The 23331-nt window shown below is 35.3% G+C and overlaps 1 protein-coding gene across 1 annotated transcript in view; it reads left to right on the forward strand.

Annotated features, from left to right (window-relative positions):
* The window catches only part of GPC5 (glypican 5), a gene marked incomplete at both ends in the record, with an annotated part of 1071098 nt that overhangs the window by 351154 nt on the left and 696613 nt on the right, over positions 1–23331 (forward strand). The window contains one exon of the mRNA XM_084235596.1: positions 20208–20328. Coding sequence (XP_084091722.1) covers positions 20208–20328 — 121 coding nt within the window. The remainder of the gene's footprint in view (positions 1–20207; positions 20329–23331) is intronic.

The following is a 23331-nucleotide window of genomic DNA, read 5'->3' on the forward strand; positions in this document are numbered from 1 at the left end:
GAAATCTTGTTTAATCTTCCTTAGAAATGTCTGTAAAATGTGTGCTTTTCCACTAGCTTTTACAACTGTGCAATCTATTTTCAAACCTGCACGTAAAATCAGTCAATCTTTCCTTATATAATAGGGCTGTGTGAAGATTAGTTCTAATAGAATAAGGACTGCTTACTTTTTACTAATTTTAGGACTTCCTATTGTGAAATATCAGCAACATTCTAAACAGGCTATATACATAAGAATCAAAATTGGGAATACTGTAGTAATGTATAGTTAATATATGGGATTAAATCCTTGAATTATGAAGCCAAAGTGATTATTATTCAGACATAAGTAAAGGAAAAGTATCATCTAAAAAAAAATCTTTGACATAATGGCATTCCAAATTGCCTTAATTCTAAAGAACATAAAATAGATTCTGATGCTTCTAAACCTCAAATACCTATGAGAACTACTATCCAGATACTATGTTTTCTGTAATGATTCAGTTAGGAAATGAGTTTTCAATTTTCAGTTTTTCATCATTACTTGAACTTTTTTTTGTATTGTTTTTCTTGAGGTAACATTGGTTTCCAACACTGTGGATGGCTCAGAGGCAGAGGTTTACACCTTTTCCAATGCATGTTACCCTAACACACCCACCACCAAGACACCCATAATCCTCTGCAACATTATCTTATTGTGGAAAAATTTATATTGAAATTTGTAGATGTGAAATACACAATATGATGAGTTTGAGAACTGTTACATACATGTAATAAAAACATAATTAAAATTCAGAATATTTCTATACCCTTGAATGTTCCCTCTGTTCTTTTCTAGTTATTTTCCAATGGCACCACACACCTGCAGTCTATCTCCATGTATTTGTTAAGTCTATTCCTGGATTTCAAATTTTGTCTTGTTATTTTTGTTTTACATGATTTTTTGAAATCCATTCAGATGCTGCATATATCAGTAGTGCACCGTTTTTATTATTGAAATGTTTTCCATTGTAAGAATACACCAGAAGTTTTTATCCATCTTCCTATGGACGAACATTTGTTTTCTTTTTGTATGATTCACTTACTTTTAGTAATGTTCCTATAGAGATTTGTGTGAAAACATTTTTCTGGCCATATTTCTTTCTTTTGTGTAAATGCTTAGGAGTAGAATTGCTGAATAATAGAATATGTGAATATTTAGTTTTGTAGAAACTAGAACAGTTTTCAGAAATGTATACTCCATTTTGAGAGTTTGAGTTGCTTCATATTTTCATCAACATTTAGTGTTGTCATTTTTTCCTCCATGGTGTTATTGCTGTGGGATTTCATTTTGCATTTTGCATGTAATTATAGATGCCGAACACATTTCTATGTACATAATGCCCTTGTCCATCACTTCTTTTTTGAAGTATGTGTTCAGAACAACTCTGGTTATTTGCAAATTTGGTTGCCTTTTGTTATTGATGGGTAAGATTTCCATACATATTTCAGATAAAAGGTTTTTTGGGGTCTATTTTATTTTTTTTTAAAGATCTATTTATTTATTTATTTATTCATTCATTTATTTATTTATTTATACAAGCACTGGGTACAGTCAGAAGCGCGGGAGGGTAAGAGAATTCACCAGAGCCAAAGCGGGGAGCAGAACAGGCAGACCAACGAAATACACCACTGACGGGAGCAGCGGGCGGCAGGAGAGGTCTGCGTGCCATGTGGGACCCTCGCCTGGTGGCCGGGGATCAAACCAGTGCTACAGAGGCTGCCAGCAGCTTCGCTCAACTGCTGCACTACCGGGGAGGCCCCTGGGTATATTTTAAATATGTTATCTCAGACTGTGACTTGCCCTTCTTTTTCTTAAGAATCTTTTAAAAAGTTCTTTTTTTCCTTTTTGAAGGAATATGCTAAATATTGAATAATTTGCAAGAACACCCCCCACCCCACAAAATTATCTGTCCCAAAATGTCAAGAATGATAGTGTTGACATTGGAAAATCCTGCTTTAGTTTGTATTTTATAAAAATACTTATTCATATACATGTATTATAAATACAAATTTATTTATTTTTTTTAATAGAGGCATGTTTTTATTTATTTATTTATTTGTTTTATTTGTTTGTTTGTTTTTTGTTTATACATGCACTGGGTACAGTCAGAAGCACGGGAGGGTGAGAGAATTCACCAGAGCCAGAGCGGGGAGCAGAGCAGGCAGAAGGACCGAAGTACACTGCTGAGGGGAGCAGCGGGCGGCAGGAGAGGTCTGTGCGCCATGTGGGACCCTCCTCCAGTGGCCGGGGAGCAGCCGGGGATCGAACCGGCGCCGCAGAGGCCGCGGGCAGCTTCACAACCCAGCGCTCAACCGCTGCACCACCGGGGAGGCCCATAAATACAAATTTATATAAAATACATATGTATGTAAATTTTATTTATGTAGAGTGTGCATATGCACACATATATACACAAAATATATGGGTGTCTCACACATAAGCACAACAAAGGCACATTATAACCATCAAAACCAGGAAATTAATATTAACACATTCCTCCCATCTAATCCTCAAACTTCCATTAAAGTTTCAACAATCACAGGAAAAACATCAAGTTCAGAATTGTGGATTGACTTTAATGTCAAGTGTTTGTAGTATCCTTGTGTCAGGAAAATAATTTCAGACTTTCTTTGACCATAACACGTATGCAGATTTCTAATCGTTTCCTTTTCCTTCTTCCTTTCTCCTTTTCCTTTTTCCTTTCTTTCTTCATCACAGTTTCCCCTCCATCCACCTCCAACCCCTCCTCCCATCCTTACTTTCCTCTTACTTCTTCCCTTTTTCTATTTTTGCATTTTGGAATACATCAATTTCAGTTATCTGATGTTTGTAATGAGATTTAGCTAATACATTTCAACAAGAATATCACAGAATCGAGATTGAAACCTATTTTTCTTTACATTCTTTCAGAGGTTGTGTGATTTTTTTTTTAATTTTTTTAAAGATGTATTTATTTATTTATACAAGCACTGGGTACAGTCAGAAGCGCGGGAGGGTGAGAGAATTCACCAGAGCCAGAGCGGGGAGCAGAGCAGGCAGAAGGACCGAAGTACACTGCTGAGGGGAGCAGTGGGCAGCAGGAGAGGTCTGCGTGCCATGTGGGACCCTCCTCTGGTGGCCGGGGAGCAGCTGGGGATCGAACCGGCGCTGCAGAGGCTGTGGGCAGCTACGCAACCCAGTGCTCAACCACTGCGCCGCCGGGGAGGCCCAGGGATTGTGTGATTTTAATTTATCTTATTACTGATGATGCTTATTTTGACAGGTCGATGAAGATGGTATCTACATTTAGTGTCTGTCTCCAGACTCTTAATTTATGTCATGATTTTTGAAAGACAATAAGAACTTTAATCATTTGTTCACCTGTTTTGTCCATTAGCTCAAGCGGGATGTTTGCCCCACATTGTCCTTCTAGTTAGGGTGCATATGGCAACAGTCAAACCTATTTGTTGTCTTCAGTTGAAGTTGTATTATTTTTGCCTCAATGTTGCATTTCAGTTGCTTCTCTCTAGTGATGCCACCACATTCCTAGTTGTTCAAGCTGAGACTCCCCACTGGAGCTGATATCCTTACATAACCACTTGCTATCCATAGCCTATTAAATTAGTGAACTGGAAAGAGAGCAAGAGTTTAACCAGTCCTGGTTGAAGAATCAGACAAGAGGAAGAATGGGACAAGGAGATAAAGAGTGAGGGGTTAAGTTGGAAACCCTTTTCGGCACAGACACGGCTTGGATCCTCTTCTTTTTCAAAAATGAGTTAAGTCAAAAAACTCCGTCAGTTGATAGTTTCTGTCACATTAAAAAGGAAAATGCCTATAGCTCACCAATAATAGAAGAGAAAATATGCTTTATAAATATTATGGGAAGCAGAAGTGAGGTATAAAGAACATTGATTTGGTGATATATATTTTTAAAGGACAACGATAAAATGAAGATGGGATAAAAGGATGACATTGTGAGATGTTTAGAAAAGGATAGAGAACAAGGAAAGGTAAGAAGACAAATGAATGCCAGGATTTTCAGATATGCAGTGACATCAATAGTAAACCACTTTACTTTCCTCAAAGATCTATGGAATGCCATTTTTTAGCCAGTTAAATACATGAATCCAAATTTTAAATGCTGATAATTTATTTTGGTACCACTAATACTAAAGAATGACTCCTAGGTGTTGATTTTATTTTCAGAGTATTATTATTAATATTACACGATCAGTCAAAAGGGTTTGATTCACTTTTTTGGATGCCCCCACTGGTAAATACTGTTAATTAAGAGAGAGATGGGCTGAAACACTCTATCAAATATTCATATTCACCCAAGTAATTTGAGTATCTGTTTGCTCTTTTTCACATTATAACCATTGCTACCTCCCTAAAGATGAGGAACTCCCTTATATAACATTAAATGCATCACAAGTAAGAAAATGGTTCATTAGAAAAGGAGTAGATAAAAATACTTAAACAAATGACAGCAATTCTTGTCCTGAGCCTTTATTTATTACTCTTGAGGGTTTTCTGCTAAACTGAAGCATGATGAAATAATATATAAAATATATAAGAAATTAAGGGAAAAACTCAGCCATATAAGGTCTTAAAATTATCATTGTAGTTCACTGTAAGGGATAGTCTTTATAATTATGATTATAAGGGTGATTTAGTGGGCACATTACTCAAAATCATAAGACACATTGCTTATAGTACAGTTAATTTTACCCATGCTAACAGGGTTCTTATCAGGAATGAAGACTCTTCAAGGAAACAATAAGGAAGCTACCTTAGCCCTGTGTCTTCAGGAAATTCACAAGTTAGACCCCTTGTTCTAAGCTATTCAACAGTAGCCCCCCTTCACCTTTAGTAATGCCCTGGAATGGACAACATATTTATAATAACTCTATACTTAAAAAGATCTTTTATCAATTTTCTAGACATATATTCTTTTATGGTTTAAGTAATATTCTGTAAATGGTTTTAATATTGCCTTTGTCATTTTAACATAGTGTAGCTAGACCTACCTTTTGTCTGTTTTTTTTTGTAGATAATTATAATGTTTGTGTGTGATATCCTGGAATGAATTTGCCATAATTTACCTATCTATACTTCCACTGTTTTTAATTTTGCTCCCCAAAATAATGTCATGATAGATTTCTTTGTACTTTGACTATTTTGTTGATTTACTTGACATGGTAAAATTTCAATTATTTATTCAAAAGTACTGAACTTGCCTTAGGATTTTTATAATGATGTATATTTCAGCTGGACAGAATTTCATCCTATAGTTTAGGCAAAAAAAAAAAAAAAAAAAAAAAAAAAACAAAAGGCATCCAAACTGCCTTTGCCTAGACTTCTGTTGAAATTGCATTTCAGGTTTGACATTACATAGAAACAGGTTGATTCTTTCATTTGACCTTTATTTCCTGACTGCCCTTCTTATCTTGTGTTGGTAATAATATTCAAGTTTCTCATCTGCTTTGTATTCCTACACCATATCAGAGCTGTCATTTTGTGCTAATTTTCCATAAATTACCTAGCAAAAACAAACCACTCAATAACAAGGAATGAATTGAGTCTATGCTCCTTTGACTTACGATTTCTGAGGCTGGAGATCTCCTGTGGCTAAAGGAAAATATTCAACATATCAGTGTTATGTCAAACATCAGTTCTGAAATGATCAGGTAATCTCAAACCTCCAAGGGTGTGCTGTGGGTTCCAAGAGATATGTGGTGTTGTTTTAAAGGAAATAGGAAATGTCAGACTTGTGTCTCTAAGGTTTGGTCTCTTGAGTCATGGATCATATGTGTCCTTTATTGGATGCCCTTTTGTCTTATAAGGTAGAGATATTCAGTCTCGGTTTGGAATCTTTGCTCCCCTTCTTGATTCGAATTAATCTTGACAATTTCATATCTTCCCTTGGTTTGCATTTTGCCAGGATAGTAGCCCTCATTTTTGAAGCTCCCCTTTACACCATTGAGGCACCTTTTAGTGGTAACTCACTTAATAGTAGCCCCAAATAGGTATGCAAAAGAGAATACCTTACATTTTTTAAATTGAGATTTTGGAAACTTCAGATACATTTTGTGAATTTATAACTGCAGCATTTGATGTTTTTTAATCTAATAACTTTCTTCAGTAATTCATTTGCAGAGGATTTAAACATTATCTTTAATTTTTTCCCCTCAGGAAAGATTTGTTTGTCCCCATTCCTCTACTTTGAAGGATTAAATTTGCTATCTAAGACATTTCCTTCCACACATACATAGATGCATATATATCACATGTTCTTGCTTTTTTTTTTTTTTTGGAGTTTTGCTAGTTTTTGTCTAAATATGGGTAAATCATCACCGTCTAGTCACTAAACTTTGTCCTTTTATTCTTATATTTCATTCATACCTGTGGTTTTTGTTTCTGATTGAGTTCCTCCTGTTTCTTTCTCATGCATATATTATTTCTTGCATCAAAACTGATCGCTGGCATACCCACCCAGTTTCTTCTCTGTCCGTTTTTAATCTTTCCTCTGGATTCTGAGTCAACATCTACTATAGCCTCCCAGTGTATTGGTTTTCATCTCCATGGATTCCATTGAGGATGGTGTCCTGCCTCTGTATTTTAGTTTTCATGACAGTCTCCTAATCGTAACTATGTCCCATTTTGGCCTATTTTGTCATTATAACTTTCATTTCCTGTTCCATAAATGGCCTGCATTTCTACGTACCTTCTATAGTTTATGTAGTTTAAAGCAATTTTATAAATTTTTCTTCTGAACGGACAGTGAATGTTTTTAATGATATTCTTCCCACAACTCCCTGAGTCCCCAGCTCATTGAGTTTTCAGCATGATACTCCCTTTTTTCAGGGTAATTTTAGGTATGAGTGTGCACATGTGCATGTGTGTGTGTGTATGAGAGAGAGAGAGAGAGAGAGAAAGAGAGAGAGAGAGACATTTCTATTTTATTTTCCCCACTCTCTTTATCTTGAAGGTAGTGATATTTATTCCAAAATAGAGTTTGATACACAAAGCAGTAGTCACTTTTCCATTAGTGTAGTCATTGTTCCTTGAGATGATGGCTAAGCTCCTTTTTAATTCTAACTTGGAGTAAGTTGATCTGTACAGTTCCTCTTAGCAGCTGGTAAGCATTGATTGGAATAAATCAACCTGACTAACGTGGATACTTCTTATATCCTGTCTGGTTTCAGACAGAAGGCATATTACAATACTCAGCATGCATGTAGAGTGGAGTTGGGGGTGGTGGCAAGAATAAGTGTTTGTAAATACAGCAGAAAGTTCTACTTTCTGGTGGGGTAATAAAGGACAACTTTATTTTATTAGGCGATTAATTTGAAATAGCCTGTTGGTATCCTGTGGGTCTTTTTTTTTTTTTTTGTCAGTGGTTTCCAATTTGGTTTATAATCTTTTCATAGTTCCCTAAATGTTGTTAAAACCCCATTGCTCTAGGGCCTCCCCTGGTGGCGCAGCATTGAGCACTGGGCTTCGAGGCTGCCTGCAGCCTCTGCAGCGCTGTTTCATTCCCTGGCCACCAGCGAGGGTTCCACAAAAAAAAACAAAAAATACAACAACAACCCATTGCACTAAATGGCAAAATGGAATATGGGGAAGGGAAGATAAAAAGGAGGAAAAGTTGTGAGTTAATGATTTGGGGAGAGGCAACAGAGGGAGAGAAGAAGGCTTGGGTTTTTAGATTCCTTCTCGCACCTTCGAAGCTCTACTCACTCCCCCTAATCAAAGCTTTTTTTTTTAAGATTTATTTATTTATTTATTTATCTATCTATCTATTTATTTATTTATTTATTTATTTATTTATTTATTTATTTATACAAGCACTGGGTACAGTCAGAAGCATGGGAGGGTGAGTGAATTCACCAGAGTCAGAGCGGGGAACAGTACAGGCAGACTGATGAAGTACACTGCTGAGGGGAGCACCGGGCAGCAGGAGAGGTCTGCGCGCCATGTGGGATCCTTGCCCAGCGGCCTGTGATCGAACCGGCACTGCAGAGGCTGCGGGCAGCTTCGCAACCCAGAGCTCAACCGCTGCGCCACTGGGGAGGACCTCAAAGCTTTTCTTAAGGAAACTACTCCCCAGGGCCTGGAAGACCACTGAGACGTCATGTTTCTTGACTGTTGCTTTCTCATCTCACTAGGAAGCTGCTCTAGGAGTTATGTGGGAATACCAGTCTCTGCCCCTCACAACTCAGTTCTGTAGGTGTGGAGGAAAACAGCTTATGTCTCAGACTCAGCCTGGGCTCATTCAACCAGCCACCATACTGTGTGATTTTTATACAGAAGAATTCTAATTCCTCATGAAATAAAATATGGAGAGGACAGTTAATTGTTTTTATAGCCTACATATTGAGCATCAGTGTTAGTATTCAGTGTTTAACTTCATGTTGTCTGCTCTGTTTCTCTCATTATTTTTGCCTTTTCTAACAAAAACTTGGATGAGACTCTATGACAGATGATCATCCAGAAGTTATTTAAAACTGGAACAGAAAAAAATTGGACCAAATTAGCATTAAAATGAAATTATACCTTCATGAGATTTGTCACCACACTCAGAAGTGCTTAAGAATGACTCGTATAAAATTTATGGGGACCAGTTCTGGAAAAGATAAGCTATCACCTGAAAGTCTTTTTATTTGTCTATTTACTTTTTGTATTAGTCATATATTCCCTCAGGTAACAAATGTGTTGAGCACTAATATGCCAAACATTTTGCTAAGTCCTGGAACTAGAAGATGATTAAGACACATACTACTTGACCTCAGGAGTTCATGGTCTAGAAGAGAGCTAGAGGCATCAGACAGATGACTGTACATTGAACTGCTTAATTACTGGAATGATACATGTAGCCTGGAAAACAAACTGTAACCCAGCAATAGGGGTGCTCAGAATCAGTACCTAGGAGAGTTACCCTAATGGCTGATTTATTGGCTTCATAGTAATTACATACCACTGAGGGACTTAGAACTTCAGAAATGTGTTCTCTCCAAGTTCTAGAGTTAAGAAGTAAAAACTCTGTGTCAAAATGCGTCAAAATCGAATTGTCATCAAGGCCAAGCTCCCTGTGACCACTCCAGGGAGGAGGCCACTTCCTGCCTCGCCAGCTTCTGGCTTTCCTGAGCTTCTGCAGTATTGTTGCAACCCCAGCCTCATGGGCCTATTGCCTGCTTCTTTTCCTTCCACCTGTTTGTTTGCTTGAAAAGCCTATTTATTTGTTTGTTTATTTATTCATTTATTTATTTATTGTTCTGGTTGCACACATTTCTTTTATTGAAGTAGTGCTGCATTATAATATAATTTCAGTTATTCCTCCTTGAGAGTCAGCCTATATACATGCTGTATTAAGGCCACCATGGAAAGTTCTATTAATTAGCATACCATTGTACCTTTTTTCCTATTTACCCACCATTTCCCCCCTTCTTTTTTATAACCAGGGATTGGTTTGATCTAGAGAAAACAAACAGATGAACTAAATGAAACAAACTAAACTTTGGGACTGTAAGACCAATTAGTGCCTTCTACATAAAAGGGTGCATGTGATTGCATTTAGAACCCACAAAGATAATCCACCAGAGATAACCTATCTCAAAAGCTTTTAATTTAATCATACATACAGTAATCATTTTTCCTCCTCTAAAACATAATTTAATTTGTTCCTTTAAAAATAAGCTTTATTGATATAACTTTGCATTATAGCATGATATAAGTTTCAGGTGTGCATTATTGAAAATCAGCTTGTGTATATACCACATTCAGTTCACCAGTCTTTTTAAAAACTAGGGATAGAACTTTCCAGGCAGGGACAATGGAGTATGTCAACCCTGAGGGACCTAGTAGAAATCATCTAAAGAACTGAAAGAGGGAAAATAGAGCAAGTATGGGGCAGATTGGCCAAATTTTCCTAGAAGTATGGAATATCTAGGTCATCTGGGCCAAATCATCTATTCTGTTTGGACTCTGGAGACCAACATAAATATTCTGCATTCTGGATATGCACATTTTTCATATACTGAGTCAGCCAAGTATGTTCCTAGGGTAATCACAGCTATTAGAAATGTAAAGGTCTCTAGGCACATATAGTTCTGACTGTGGAACTAAGTCCAGCTGTTTCGGCAAAATACAACTGGGTTTTCCAAGAAATAGCTGGAGAAGCAATTTTCTCATACATGCAAGTAGACAAAAATAAATTCTCTTACACAATTGCATTATTTTCTCAGGACAGTTTGATTGTAAGACTTTGGCTGTGTTGTAGTTGAGACAAGGACAGAAAGCTTAGTTATTTTCCACCCCTTCTTCCTTCCTCTTCATAATAACTATGATTTAAAACCTATTAATTTTTAGTTAGAGTCAACAACAAATTGGAATTTTTGACAGAACCTTAAGTTGGAATGGGAGACAAGATTGAAACTGGATATTAACACTGATGTGTTATGGATATTAAAGCTGATGTGTTATGCACGAATTCTAATTGTTCTATAAATACTAATTATTTACTGAAGGGTTGTTTTCATTAAGAAAAGTCAGTACACATCTTTTCGAATTTCAAATCTCTTCTACAGACTCAGGAAATCTCTTTTTTGCAATTAAAAACCATTCCATTAAAGGTAGGATCAATAAATCTATTAGGAAATATTTAATGAACTTTCAATTAAAATTTATCTTATGTGGCTGCAGTCTCAACTTTCATCAATGTTACCTGTAATGATTTGCAGGGTTTGTCCTTGCTGTATATGAACATGGAGACTATACATTTCTTCCAACTGGACCTCTGTTTTGTGATTCATCTCATTGCACTTTCGTCCTGAAATTCTTTTACTATAGTTCTGCAATATATTAACCAGAAAACATATTTTCTATGAGAGGCGAAATAAAGTATTAATTAAATGCAAAAGTAGGGGCCTCCCTGCTGGTTCAAGGGGTTAAGACTCCGCACTGTGAAACTGTCCACAGCCTCTGCAGCACGAGTCCAATCCCTGGCTAGGGAGCTGACCCACATGGCGCAGCAGACCTCTCCTGTCTTGCCTGCTGCTCCCCTCAGCAGTGTATTTCAGTAGATCTCCCTACTCTGTCTCTGGCCTGTACCTCTAGCCTGCACCCCAGCTCTTGTATGCATAAATAAATATATCTTTAAAAAAAAGTAAAAGTAAATTCAAGGAAATAGTAACCATCTGTTCTTCTATGTTCTCTAAGGTTAACTTTATCACCAATTTAGATAGCCCAGGCTAGTTGAAATATCTACTCAGAACTATGATTTATCACATAAGCAGCTTTTAACAACAATTCATATCGGAAAAGTTCATGTGTAATTACATATTTGAGGGTTTTGAAATTGCTATTGAAGATTATTTTTGTTTTATTACTCATTTCCTATTACTAAAGGGCACGTTCATTCTGCTTGAGAGTTTAGAGAGACCAAAAAACAGCAGCTGACATATACAGATTCTATTTTCACTACCAATAAGATCTCTTTGAATTCTTGTGTTCTTTGGATTTCCCTCAAGAAAAAGGGCTAAAGTGCAGTAGTTTTAGGCTGAAGTGCAGTAGCTCTTTCTCTGGGTTTTCTTATATATTGATAATTGTCACTTCCTTCTTTTCCTTATTAAGTCATTTTGTCCTTGTTTTATAATGTCTATGCCTTTTATTTTAAGCTGTCTCAAAGGCTTTTCTGGAAATATACAGTGCATAAGTACAAAGTGATGAAATAAACATACCTCTCCATCTGTATTAAATGATGCTTGGGTTGGACGAGGTGACCTCTGAGGTCCTTTCCAGCTCTAAATTTATGTCATTGTCACCAAAGGCAGACAAAAATTCTACTAGGACGAGAGATGAATGCCAAGTACTATATTCCTGATATAGGTGTATTTCTTCTTGAAGGTAGAGTGCTAAATTCAGCCACCTGCTAAAAGCGATCAAAAATTTGATGGTGACAAAACAACAGAACTGATTACTCAGAGAATAATAATAAGGTCTCAGTTAAAACATCATTTCACTATTAAGCATTAACAAAAGATAAGAAACTGAAAACTGAAAGCCTAATTATTTCTTTTGAGGCATCTATATACATTTGAACAACGGAGCAGAGCTTAATGACTGTAGCTAATTCAATGAAATTAGTCACATTTGAATATTGTCACAGTCTTGCTCCCACATAAGCATTAAGTGTGATTAAAATTTATTCTGTGTGCTTATATGGGTCCCTAAAGCTTCAGCTGTCAACACCTTCATAATAAACTAGCCTTTCAAAGCTTTTAGGAAACTTTTGCATTCACAGCAGGTGGTTGGGCCACTGCATCAGAAAACAAATTTTTTTAACATGTATTTCCTGTTTGGATGAAGTTAGGACATAAAATACTATCAATAGGATTGGTTATCTTTGCTAGCAAGATGAAAGTTGATGGAAATATGGGAAATGCTAGATATGAATATTAAAGAATTCCAAAGCTGATTAAAATATTTCCCTTAAGGCCAATTGAATTAAGCTAGAAAAACCCGATACAAATTTAAAAGATATGTTTGTAAATACAAATTTCCCTGAGAAAAAAGTAAATATGACTTCAATGATCCAGGTTTACATAAAGTCTATAATTTATTGAATTTCAAGAGAAAGCTTCTTTTCATTCAGGCAATTTTAGAATTCTTTACAGTGTTCCATATACTAGGTTGAATAGTGTCTTCCCCCAAATCATGTCCACCTAGAACCTTAGTATGGCTTTGTTTGGAAAGGGTCTTTGCAAATGTAGTTAAGCTGAAAATTGAAATGAAGTCATCCTGGGTTAGGGTAGACCTAAATTCAAGGAAAGTGTCCTTAGGAGTAACAGAAAAGGAAACACAGACACAGATACATGGTGAAGGTGGTTACGTGAAAATGGAGGCAGAAATTGGAGTAATGCAGCTACCAGCAAAAAAAAAAAAAAAAAAAAAAAAAAAACCTCAACATTCAGAGGGAAATTCTTTCTTTACACCTTTATTTTAGCCATTTGGCCTCCTGAACTTGTACTCCTTTGTTGTGGTGGTCCTTAACTATCTAGTGTACTCTGAAATTCAAAGATTCTTTTGCTCTGGTTTTTCATGTTTTATATTGTTATGAAGTACCTGTGTGTTTCATTTAAATGCATTGTTGATAATCATAGGATTTACTTATCCTGCAACTCATTGTAAAGTATTTTTGAGTATAGTGGCAGTTTCATACTTGAAATGTGATAAGTATCATACATAAGATTTCATAAGATATAGCATCAGTAGAAATTAGTCTTGGTGTCAGTTACATTTGAAAAAAGTACAAAAGGTTGTGTAAGATTCTAGGAGCTTTTAGAATTTAATAATATCTCTAATAAAAGGTTGGTTAAGTGAAATTTATACCTTAAGTCATTTTGACTTGTCTTTTGAGCATAACGTAGTAGTTAATTTATTAGTATTCAGAAAATACTTACCCCTACATAATGTTTTTTGTTTGTATATGTATCTCAACTAGTGAATTGAGACAGAAAATCAGTACAAAGTGGTGATAATCAGTCATCATACATCCATGAAAGATAGCCTTTATTTAATAGGAAGAATTTAGTTTGGAAATGGAAGTCAGTTTAATATTTTTTTAACTCATCTAGCAGTCCATGCAATAGATTAGAGTTGAAACTTGTTGTTTTAAAGTTGACAGTTACTCTGAATTAAATGGGTGTAGTTATAAAGTAAGCTGGAGGTTTTTTTTTTATTATTTGTTTGAATTTTTAACTCAAACATTTAAAATTATAAAATCAGTTTTTGCTATAATTATTTACACTTTCTTAGAAGGATTGGAGAGGTAGTTAAGAAGTAGACTAAGGAATATACTGTCTTTCAGTGTGGAAAGTTCATTTTTAAAACATATGTGGTTAGGTAGTTTATATTTGTTGAAGTGGCAGCTTCTTAAATACACTGATTTTGCATGTACAATTTCTAGTTTTTCATGTGGGAATATCATTTTTCAATTTCATATTTTATAAAATATTATGAAGCAGCTTTCCTGTGATTCACCTGGCTAAACTGACAAGTGTAAATACTTTGGCCACCAAAGAGGTAGAATGATGATTGATAATAACCAATCTCTAAAGAGTTCTTTTTTTCTAATTCTTTCCAATCATGCATTTATTTAATTGTTGCTGTGATCTGCTAAAATTTCTTGTGATTGATATACATGCATGACATTACCTTAAAATAATGTTAATGAGCGTTAACATAATATCATAAAATATGCTATTCTCTGTAGGAAATGAGTTACATATAAGTAATGAGACCATAATAAGATCTCCATTAATTCTGTTTTACTTCATTACTTAAGTTACAACACAGTTCTCAAATTTAAGCATTATAATTATAAATAAATAAATGAATGAGATTAAGTCAAGAAATAGTTTTGGCTTTATAATTGAAGTGAGATAGTGGAATCACAAAAGGTTTAATCATTTTGAATTGATTCTACAGATGTCTCCATTCTCTAAATCCCCTGTAAGCCTCTTTCCTACCATGAAAGGTTATTCCCATAAACCTGGCACATAAAATCAATCATATGTCTCCATTCTGTTCTGAGATTTCAGAGAATAAAATCTTCAGGGTAGAGTAAAAGTGCTATATAGAAGCCACATGTACACAAAGCAATAGTCAGCGATGCTAGCCAGTTTTACCCAAGTATTTCAGGAAAACTTAGAAAACCCAGATCTCTCTGATCTCTTTCACATTTGCTACCAGACCAGGAAGGGAGGTCCAGGAATGATTTGAAAGGTAAGTTTACTCTTGAAGAAGAGGCTTACCGATGATTATATACAACACACTTTCCAGAACACCTCTTACATATCTATCAGAGCCAAAGATACCCTAGTGTTTTGCTTCCTGGAAATTAAGAGACTCAAAACTCTGAAAATGGGATGGACTTTAATATATAATCACCTAACCAAGTCATATAAAAATAACAAAGTAAACATTAATAAAAGAAAAATGAAAATAGTAGGTATTACTATTACTACTATCACCAACATAAGCCCAGCTCTCAGTCTTTCATCTTTAACATACATGGAAATAATGGTCAAAGGAGACAGCCCTTAGCAAGCTGTTTTCCTCATCCTGCATTCTATCCCAGTGAAATTATCAAAGCCTTATAAAACACACTGTGTTCACAAATTTGTAATGAAGTCCATGGTCAGATTCCAGATATTTTCTATCCCGAAATTCTGTGAGTGCCCATCAAAATATTCGACTTTCGATGTGACTCTGTAACAGATTACATTGCATTCTAAGTAAAGTGAAATTAAAACAATAGGGGTTAGCATGAGTTTCAGTAAATAATGTTGGTAAAGTTAGAAGAAATGACTTTCTGGTGACATACTGTGTATAGATTTATTAGCATTTCTTTTAACATTTCATATGTTCTAAACAAAGAGAACGGAATCTTGTTAATCATCATTTTAAAACATTTTTATGGAATGTAAATATATCAGTTCTTGCCTTTTTTCCACGTTAATGAAAAATGAGTCGTACATGGGGAGCGAGGATCCCTATTAAACTGCTGTCATCCATTACCAGAGTTGCTTAGAAGAAATAAGCACAGATGGTGGGTCTATTACTTCTCTAACAAAAAAATTTGCCTCTGTTTTTTTTTTTGTGTGTTTTGTTTCCTCTTTCTCATTGAAATGTGAGCAATTTTTCAAATCAAGAAGCCTCTGTAGGGGTTCTTGAAATGTTTTATCCATTACTTTACATTTGGGAGGAAAAAGAGTGATTAATGATTTATTAAAATTTCATAATGAGAGAAACTTAAAAAGTTTTTGTTAGAAAAATTCTTATTTAATTTAGAGGCCGTATTTTGCATGCAAATTAACATCTGTAGGGAGGAGTTCTCTATATTAAATGAGGCTCCTAAATTACTCACTTAGTGATGACAAAGCTATTTAGCCCAGGTTAAAAATACCTAAGTGGATCTTCTATTTATATATGGTTCAATGCAAATTTGTCTGTGGCATATACATTAAGAAAAAAGAGCACAATCCTGTGTTTAGGTTGAAAACACATGCATGTAGTAAAGTATCCAAATCTTTTTCCCCAAATCTTAACCATACAGTTCAATACTTTTAGGATTTTTTTTTTTTTTTTTTTTTACCAAATGAATACTCCTATAAAACTAGCACTTATGATTTGGAGCATCATTGATTCATTCTTAAACTCTTTGGACATGGGATCATAGAGTACATTTCGTATAGAAAGACACTTATCTTCATTTGTCCATACGAGTGTTTATTAATATTTGGGTTAAGTTCAGTCTTGCTGTTTTTTGAAGTGTAGTTCCTGACCTTTCTTGCACTTGTGTTTTGGTAAACATTGTTGAGTGTATCTGAGGATCAGAGGGCGTGCTTAACTTTAGTACATGTGTCAAATAGTGGTTTATACAGTTTATACTTCCGTCTACAATGGGAGAGGGTTCCAGTTGCTTCCCATTGTTGCCAAAACTTGTTTTCATCTAAACCATCCTGGTATGCATGTATCACTGTTGCATTATGGTTCACTTTACCCTTACAAAAGCAGAGAGAACTATTAAATTATATTTCTTTGGAGATATCTTAAATGTTCTACTTTGTAGTATGTTTCTTATCTAAATGATACATAAGAACAGCCATCCTGAAAAAGTTTAGTGATATGTTTGCTTGGAATGATATTCTTGATTGATTATAATATTGTGGCTTTTTTATCTAAATATTTAGTATTAGTTCTTTTTTTTTGCTATTAACTGTAATGATTATGAACAAAAATGACAATTCTTCAGAATGCTATGAAACAACATTCCTGCAACCTAAAAGGTGATTTCATGGGCTTCGATTTGTGAATTCAGTTAATAATTTAACTGAAAATAAGACATGGGTCTCAGTTTTTGTTGTTTGCATGATGTCTGTGTTTCTAGAAAAGGGAAGACCAAATGGCAAGTGTGTAGTGTGTTAGTTTCTTCTCATCCTGCCAGCAACTGTTATTTTACTCTTTACCTGATTATATACAACTGTTTATTGAGATTTTTGAAGAACATGATTCTAGACAGTGAGGTCTTTGCAAATGTTAGTCACAGCAAAATAAAAACAATATTTTACACCAAGGTAATTGCATCTCTAATGTGTATTAATTAGCTTCAGGAGTTTTCACTAATAATTATTGAGTGATTATATTTGGTGCTCACTCTCCCTGGCTTCATTCTCTGATTGCACACTTAACAGTGTTGCCTTGGGAAAGTTGTTTAATTCAGATTTCAGATACCCATTCTATAGAGTGGGAATAATTACAGTACAATTAATATGTGATATATTGGTCTGGATCCTTCAAGAAGCATATGCCAAGCGTGGATTAAACACAGCCTATTTTATTAAGGGAATGCCTATGAGAGAAAATGAGGAGGAATCAGGGTAAGGCACAAGAATCATTGGGGAGGAAAATGTGTCCAAGCGAGTGGATAAGGGAGCAGAGGAAGGCTGAGTGGTATATTCTAGCAGGATGTGCAGTCTCAGGAAGGATTATCAAGGGCTTCAGGGAAGCCTGAACCACAGTTGACTGACAGAAGAGTTCGGGTCCTCTAGAGATGGACCTGTTTTATTTTTTTATTATTTGTTTTTTAAAGATTTATTTATTTATGCATACAAGACCTGGGTTACAGTACAGAGGTGCAGGGGGTGAGAGAATTCACCAGAGATAGAGTGGGGAACGGAACAGGCAGACTGACTGAAATACACTGCTGAGGGAAGCAGCGGGAGAGACAGGAGAGGTCTGCTCTGCCATGTGGGTCACCTCCCTGGCCAGGGATGGAACTCATGCTATAATGGCAGTGGATTGCTTCATAGTGCTGTGCTTAATCCCTTGCGCCACTAGGGAGGCCCTGGACCTGTCTTAGTGGTCCTGCTGTGCCCATCATTACTGGAACAGAAGAAATGTATCTCAGAGTTAAGCTGCAGGTGTCCATAGTCAATTAAATTTCTTGTACTTTGACAACTATGAGGCACATCCCCATGGTCATAACAAATGATTATCATGAAGATTAATTGGCAAACCCCTAGGAAAGTAATTAGAAAAATGCCTGAGTCATAGAAATACATTTATCTATTTATTTATTCATATTACTCATGATTATTCTTAATAATAAGCACATTAATAAAAGAGCCACATATGCAATCTGTTTGAAAGATTTAGAAGAAAAATATAACGGTGCCACAAAGGAGCTAACAGAAGCTTATTATTTATTGTTTACTTGAGTCTTCCCAACTTAAAAATATTTTTATACATTAATAGAATATGTATAATTGTTTCTGTCCTGTTATTCATTTTTAGTGTACGTTGCCAAGAACCTAATATACACTGGAATACCAAACTGCAAACCCTTTTGTTTCTAAGAAAATAAATGGATTCAAGGTTTTATAAAAAGTAAAAATTATATTGCTTCTTTAGTCAAAATACAAAGATTCATTAATATATTTAGTCATGTCCGCTGATATTATAAAGATAAAAGAATAACAACTATTTATTAACATTTGAAGGACATGATTAGGAATTGTTTGATTCACTTTTTAAAATTGGCCATTGTGTGTGCATGATCTTGAGAAGAACTAGATATTTCTTGCAACTTATTTGTTTCATATACAATACAGTGCAGCCATCAGAGGAACCTATTATCTTCTCAAAGTTTGCTCTGCTGTAGAAAATGTACAGATGCATGTGGATGATTGTGCTGTTCTGCTCCAATAGAGGGAAGGAGAATTTTGTTGAAGTAATGTGAAAATGCCAAAAATCTCTGAGGTCTTTTTATTGTGATCCGTTAATGTAAACTAACAAATTAACCAGAGAGTCTTAAACATAGCAGATTGAACCTCAAGGATGTGGAGTCTATGTCTTGTCCCCCTTTTATCCTCTGTCGTAATGAATAGCATCCTGGCTATTTGAGTCCTTGGACTTTTCTCCTGCTGGGACTCCATCCTTTGCCCTGGAGTTTGCATGAACTACACAACCTGAGACCTAACTATTCTTACCTCAGTAATTCAAGGGCGACCTCGGACTCTGATTTCCCCCTGAGCTTTTCTCCATGTAACTTTGTCGAAATGTACTTCTCCATATTCTCAATGTCTACCATCTGCATTATTCCCATCTCTCATTTGGCATAGACACCCATCTAGATACCCAGCATTCTGAACATCTTCATCGCTAGTGTTGCACTGTATTCCCTTGTCTTTATGCTGCATAGCACACTGTCAGGAAAAGAAGCATAATCATATTGCTGCATCCTAGCAAATATATTTAAAATAAAGTAAAATATATGAATGAATGCATGAATGAACAGATCAATTGATACATTATATACCTAGTTAGACAATGAATGGTATGAAGACAAAAATTGAGTCTTACACCTTAAATCCCAGACACTTAGATTAGAACTTGAGTATAGGCGTAATACATCTTTGTCACTGATGAATTAAATTATTTGTGTGAATACTAAGTTTGCATCAGGTGATTGTTGTTTTGGGAAGCTAGTTACTTGGAAGGACTTTAACCACCTGTGAATTCACCTGTGGCATATAACGTGATTTATTAGATCCTTGCTTAGGGGAACTGTGGTGGAAGCAGATTTTGCCTTCCCTACTTGCAAAAGATTTTGTCAGTTTTTGTTGTTTATGTCTGTGATTTTGACTTGTGCAGTTAACATATGTATATAGTGTGTTGTTTATCGATCTGTTTATCTATTGAAAAAGGGAGTTTTTATATTGTGATATGTTAAAAATATTGTGAAATGAAAATGAAATAAATTGTGTAAAACATGTAAAATGAAATAAATTGAAAATGAAATAAATTGACTCAGATAACATGGAGACAGGTATATGTATAATTCAGCAGAGATTGTTAACTAAGTGAAATGTATATTAATTCTTCCTAGTATGTTGGTAAGTAGGATTGCAAATACATTTTTGCAGTCCTTTGAGATAAAATATTAGAATAGTCTAATTTGCCTGTTAAGTATTTTATCAGAAAAACAGTGCACCTGTGTCAGGTTCTGTTTCAAGAAAAAATATATTGTTGTATAATCTTAAAGGAATGAATTTCTAAATTCATATCTGTTCCAATACTTGTGACAGGTAATGCTTTCACCAGGTTACTAAGCAGATCTCTTTCACTTTTCATTTTGTTAGCTATACTCAGCGGGTGGTTGGAAATGGAATCAAAGCCCAATCTGGAAATCCTGAGGTCAAAGTCAAAGGAACGGATCCTATGATAAATCAGATTATTGATAAACTGAAACATGTTATTCAGGTAAGTGCTGGTCCTCTTTTGGTATACTCAGTGCTAAATAAGAAGTGGTTACTTTCCATTACATGTGATAATTTTGCTAATATTATTTCATAATCCCACCTAAAATTGACTGTTGGAAAAATTTACTTGTACCCTGGGTTTTAGAGAGACTTGGTCCAGTGATTTTTCATATACAGTCATTGTAAAGCAGTGTTTTAATAGGGAAAAAATTTCTATTTGTAAAAAATTCATAACCTTTGTTTTTCACTAAATAATTAGAACCTCCATTGAAGTTTTGGCCCCAACAAACTGGTTGTAGACATAGAAACTCCTGTGACCCTTAAAGAACACACATAGCTGAACTTGGAAGATGCCAAAGTCACTTTCCATTGCAAAGTCTGAGCTTTGCTGTCAAAGATTTCTGTGCATTTTCAATAAGAGTAAAGTCACAAATGAATAGTATGCATTGCTTTTATTTATATCCTCTATCACTTTTTTGCATGTTAGCTTATAATTTACTTAAGAATTGTTTATGAAATGCTTCTTTTTTATCTTTAATAATATTATTTAGTCTAACGATTGAATTTGTATGAGCAGCTCACAATATTTCTTGCAGTGGGAGCAAATGCCTTGGCCTGGGAAGTACCTTACAACACTATAAATATATGTAGAGCTAGATTATTTGCAAAGTATAAAATATAATTTAACAGAAAATTAAAGGAACGTTAATATTAATTGGCTCCTCTTGTGGAGATACAGCAAAATTTAGTGGTCTCCAAAATGGGGAAAGCATTCTGCAGCAGTATAGTAAGATGACCTAGGTGAGGGCAGGAAAGAAAACCTCAGTGCTTATTTTATTTTATTTTTAAAAAGATTTATTTTTATTTATGCATACAAGAACTAGGGTATAGGCCAGCAATGTGGAGGGTGAGAGGACTTACCAGAGACAAAGTGGGGAATAGAACAGGCAGACTGACTGAAATACACTGCTGAGGGGAGCAGCGGGAGAGTCAGGACAGGTCTGCTGTGCCATGTGGGTCAGCTCTCTGGCTGGGGATCGAACTCAGGCCTTCTTGGTGATAGTGCTGAGACTTAACCCCTACTCCAGCAGTAAGGCCCCTCAGTGTATATTTATTCTCATTCTGTTAATTTTTATTGTTGTTGTAGGAAGATGTATAAAATATCTGACAGTGTAATAGCATCTAAATATAGCTTGGCAATACAAAGATATAAGAATTGAGTGTTTTTATGAAATATATACATATTGAAACCATTGATAACCCTATTGTAGGTAATATGAATTGGACTGCAGAATAGAAGAGTACTCAGATACAGAAAAACATATTCACAAAGAAATAAGTCAATACCCCAATGTAGGATTTACAAACTCTGGGAAGAGGGCCCACCAACATGCTGCTCATGCAGCATAACGTTCCGTTCTCCTTGTTTCATAGGTTTTAAAGTGTATCCTTTTCAAGTAACAGAAGGAGGTAATCTCACTTTTTTTTAGCTCCCATGTTAAATCGAGTCCCGTTCTTTCATCTTTACATGAGTGTACAGATCTCCAATTATTCATGCTAAAGTTTTAGTCCATGACTACAAGAGAATATCAAATAAAATGCTACCTTTGAGGTCTGTCTTTTTAAAGTCTACTGGGGTAACATGATTAAAATTTAGATTTTCATGGAAGATAGCAGAAAGTTGTATTTTGCACGGGTGTTACTAAAATATTCACCTTTAATGTCTTAGAACATATTCTTTCTTAAGCCTGCTCACTTAGAGATGAAGAGAAATTTTTGATTTTGCCAGACTTCTGACTGCTGGGAATTTGTGTGTGCTCACAGGGTGGCCATTGTACTATCAATACCAAGGGGAAGTTAAAAGAACCCGCCAGTGTCAAGTCTAAAAAGGATCTATAGTGAGAACCTTCTGTGAGACTTTATTAATTTAGGGGTAGTGTGGGGCAAGTGAGAAAATAGAAATAGAGATATATTTTAGAGTAATCTAATATATGGATTTAATGATTGCTTGTTTGATTAAATTAGTCTGGGTTTTATTGTGATGGATAATGTATATTTGATACTAAGAAAATGTTATCTCTTGTCATGGGTTTAAGTAAATCTTCCTCTTATCCTTTCAATTCCTGTGTTAAGTGTATGGAAATGTCAGCCATATTTATTAGCAAAAATTGGCTTCATATATTGTCCTGCAAGCACTTTTCTTCTTGGCCATATATTGAGCTGTACCTCATTTTCTACCCTGTAACTTCTGGTATGAGGGTCATTAAACAAGTAGGTAGGAATTTTACTTTGAAAAAGCATCTTTTAATGTAATAATTAATTTATAAAATATTCTACTGGTGCTTCTTGTGTTCCCACTATGGACTTGGTTCTGCACTGAGGTTATGGGGGTGAAAAAGCAGACAAAATGTGCCTTTCATGGTATTTGCTTTCCAAGAAAAAGCAACCAAAAAATGACTATAGCTGACAAATGTTATAAAGTAAACAAACAGAATGAAGTAAGGAAAGTTATTTTAGAAGAGTGTTTTCTTGGAGTTCACACAGAAGGGGATGTTTGGGTTGATACTGAATAGGAGAAGAAAGCAATCATAGGAAAACCCGAGAGAACCGTGTTTGGGGCAGAGGACCCCACATGCAACGGGCCTGTGGTAAGAATAAATGTAGCTGGAACAGAATGAGTGAACAGAATGGGTAAAAGTGAGAGATAGTCATAAACTCAATGAAGGGAATGTGGTACGCTTGCCTATAGAGAGTTTAGATGGTATTCTAGATGGAACAGAAAACCATTTAAAGACTATAGGCGAAGGATGATCCAATGTAATTAATGTTTCATAAGGATAATGTTAGCTTCAGTATGGAAAATGGACCCTGAAGAGCAAGAGTAGATGAAAGTAATAGAGCAGAAGAGCATAGTACTTGAGACTAGATGTATCTTGATGAGATACATTTCTAGATGTTAAAACCATTGATAATTTTAAGTATTTGATAGTTATAACTAAATTTT

The sequence above is a fragment of the Talpa europaea genome (assembly GCF_964194135.1).
Source record: "Talpa europaea genome assembly, chromosome: 6".
NCBI lineage: Eukaryota > Metazoa > Chordata > Mammalia > Eulipotyphla > Talpidae > Talpa > Talpa europaea.